Source organism: Populus euphratica, unplaced genomic scaffold (assembly GCF_000495115.2).
Source record: "Populus euphratica unplaced genomic scaffold, PopEup_1.0 scaffold3.1, whole genome shotgun sequence".
In the NCBI taxonomy this organism is placed as follows: Eukaryota; Viridiplantae; Streptophyta; class Magnoliopsida; order Malpighiales; family Salicaceae; genus Populus; species Populus euphratica.
The window spans coordinates 1,736,768-1,739,834 of NW_011499847.1; the positions used below are offsets into that span (position 1 = coordinate 1,736,768).

The 3,067-nt window shown below is 36.8% G+C and overlaps 1 protein-coding gene across 1 annotated transcript in view; it reads right to left on the bottom strand.

The window, feature by feature from the left end:
• Positions 1-740: 740 nt before the first annotated feature.
• Positions 741-3,067, bottom strand: part of LOC105140903 (rac-like GTP-binding protein 5) — a 4,202-nt gene continuing 1,875 nt past the window's right edge. Inside the window, exons 2-7 of the mRNA XM_011047950.1 lie at positions 2,917-3,004; positions 2,724-2,833; positions 2,557-2,620; positions 1,481-1,545; positions 1,287-1,352; positions 741-1,198 (exon numbers count right to left, since the gene is read on the bottom strand). Coding sequence (XP_011046252.1) covers positions 1,094-1,198; positions 1,287-1,352; positions 1,481-1,545; positions 2,557-2,620; positions 2,724-2,833; positions 2,917-3,004 — 498 coding nt within the window. The 3' untranslated portion in view covers positions 741-1,093. The remainder of the gene's footprint in view (positions 1,199-1,286; positions 1,353-1,480; positions 1,546-2,556; positions 2,621-2,723; positions 2,834-2,916; positions 3,005-3,067) is intronic.

Genomic DNA, 3,067 nt, shown 5'->3' on the forward strand with positions numbered 1-3,067 from the left:
ACGAAGAATAAATTTATTTACAGATAAATTAATCAATAACTCCATTAATTATTGGTTGATTATAGGTAGACTATTTATAGTTCTATCAAAACAAGAACATAATACGGACTTCAGGGCCTATCCCATGATACTCTTGAGTCCAGCTGTAGCAGTGGGCTCATACTTGATTTTGTCTTCCAAACACACAAGGGCTATCTCAGGAACAGGAGGATCATCAGGGATTGGATCTGTAAGCAGTGAATATATCAGTGAAACCTGCATGAATCCCACAAGAATCACTCAGAATTATTTTAAAGATTAATGTTTTAAGCAATAATAAAATTTTCTTGATCTGAGCATCTGGAGAATTGGTTAGTTCATGTCTCTTTGATGTAACAGAATAGGAAAGATTCAGGGTAATTTGTGATTTGATGTGTTCATTCTGTGAAATGATGCGATCCTGATGCCTTGCTGATTCTTCGAAATGATATCTTGGCTTGAGAAAAGCTTTGAACCAGATGGGTGTAAAGGGAACCACAGGATTTGATTTACAATATCCATTCAAGAGGAAAACAGATACCATATTACTTCTTTCTTGTTCACCTGATTTTGACCTGAGGTTTCGAAATCGCTGTTTAACACCATTTAATAGACACATACAGCAGGATGAGACTCGAATATAATAACACAAAACGATAACTATATTAAGATTCTCTAAGTGCACTAAAATGGGCTTTTAAAATGTCGATGAGACTCGAATATAATAACACAAAACGATAACTATATTAAGATTCTCTAAGTGCACTAAAATGGGTCACGGATCATGATACAAGAGAAAAAGGCTTTGTATTTCACAAGCAAATTCTGCTTAGTCTAGTCTACAATATGTAGATAGCCCTAAAGAAATAAATGTGAGTTAACAAAGCAGCGTGAACCATTAATATACAAATCACAAAGCAACAAATACATAATTTGATTCTCTTATAAGTGCCCCCTATTTTTGTCAGCATTGACTACGGACCACATCCTTCCTGTTCCTCGAGATAATAGAGATAGCAAATGAGACCAACGCGCCTAATTTGGTGTTGTTTTCCTCTAGAATTTTGTTGCAGAGTCACAATATGGAGCAGGCCTTTTGTGCCTGTCTCTTCTTTTTCTTCTTCTGCTTCAGAGGCTGGAGGACGGCCTTAATGGCTGCATCAAAGACCGCTTTGACATTCTGTGTTTGAAAAGAGCAGATGAAACAAGTAATGAAGTAAGCAGCAACCTTCTCTCATGATTTCACATCAAGAACTTAATTTGCATACCTGCTGTGTTTTTGAACTGCACTCAATGTATACAGGAGCCCCTATTAGCTTTCTCAGTTCCTCTCCCTTTCAAAAGAAAATCAAATAAAATGTTTTATTCACTTTATATGGGCTGACATGTTAGTATCCACCATAGAAGCAAGGAGGCAACGTGAAGGCAAAATGATTGTTAAGATGTGACGCAGCAGCAATACCTGAGCTGTGGTAATGGGCACCGCACCTGGGTGATCTATAAAGAATTGTTTATCATCTCGGAGATCTACAGGAAGCAAATTTAATTGTCATGAAACTCAATGTTTGTCCACAAGTTAAGAGAAGATACAAGACATTCTACACTGAGGCAACACAGCTAAAAATAATTTGAAAATCAATGAAAAGAGCAGTGTCATTTGTATTGTGACAGTTAATTTATCTCCAAGTTAATCATTACCAGAGTATACTTACGACCAACAACAGCTTGAACAAACACATGGTTGTGAAATTCAATCAGAAATAAAAGGTACTGTTGAACACATTTTTGGCAGATATCAGTTCAATTGGAGACAGTTAATCCTGTTCATTTAACCCAAATCCAGAAGTGATAGCAAACAAATGTCAAACATCTAGGTGAGCTACCATACTCTGGGTTTTTAGGCACCAGTAATTGAATAATGAATACATACTAAAAGCATCTTTATTTAGAACACCTGGCCATAAAACTTTCTGGATATGCTCTGACTCCTCAACTTTCAAAAGTGTCATCAAACCACAAAGTAATTATATTTTCTAGCATGCTCAGTACGCACATACAGTGAACTAAGGGGTGCTCATATTATGTTTAAATCCCAATCTCAGCCAATTTAATGGTCATTCCAATATACAACATACCACCCCCATGCTCCAAAGTTCAGTTGAAATAGGCCTTAAAAGCACGCGCTTGGTTGTTATTTTATGCCACTCTTTAAAGAAACATTCAATTAAGCACTCCTGAATAACATTGTGTCATCTCAGCTATCCCAAGATGGCTTCAAGAAGCCTCATCTTCACTGACTTCATCATCATGTCACTCAAAAGAAAATTAAGTGAGCAGGGGAATTACAGTAGCTGAAGGTATTACATGACAACCATGTACAGACAAGGGATCTTGAAAGCCAACTTCAGGATTCAAAGCTATTAACCAGATAACAGAAAAAGCTAGTCTTAGGCTCCTAGCAAAGAGTTGCACAATATACCAAACTTCTGCATTATTGGCATCTCAAAAGAAAAACAGATTAAGGAGAGTAGGACTTACCAAGCTTTGTCCCAACAAGAATAATTGGAACACCAGGTGCATAATGCCTCAATTCAGGAATCCACTATAAAACAAAAAAAATAGAAAATTCATTAGCATGTTACACATAACCAGAAACTATAACATTTAGAGAAAACAAGATCTTGTGAAGAAAATGTTGGTCTTACTTTCTTTGCAACATTTTCATAGCTGGCCTTGCTAATGAGGGAGAAGGCAAGCAGGAAAACATCTGCCCCCCTATAGCTCAAAGGCCTCAGTCTATTGTAATCTTCTTGGCCTGTGCCATGATGTAAACACATGAAGTGATTACAAAAAAACATTCAAAGACAGGAAGGGAAAAATTATGAATTTGAAACTTACCAGCAGTATCCCACAACCCTAAATTGACAGTGCTCCCATCGACAACCACATTCGCACTGAAATTGTCAAACACAGTTGGCACGTAATCCTGTTTCCCATTTACAGAAAATACAACAAATAGAAACCTTGATGTTAAAATCATTCTTTCCCT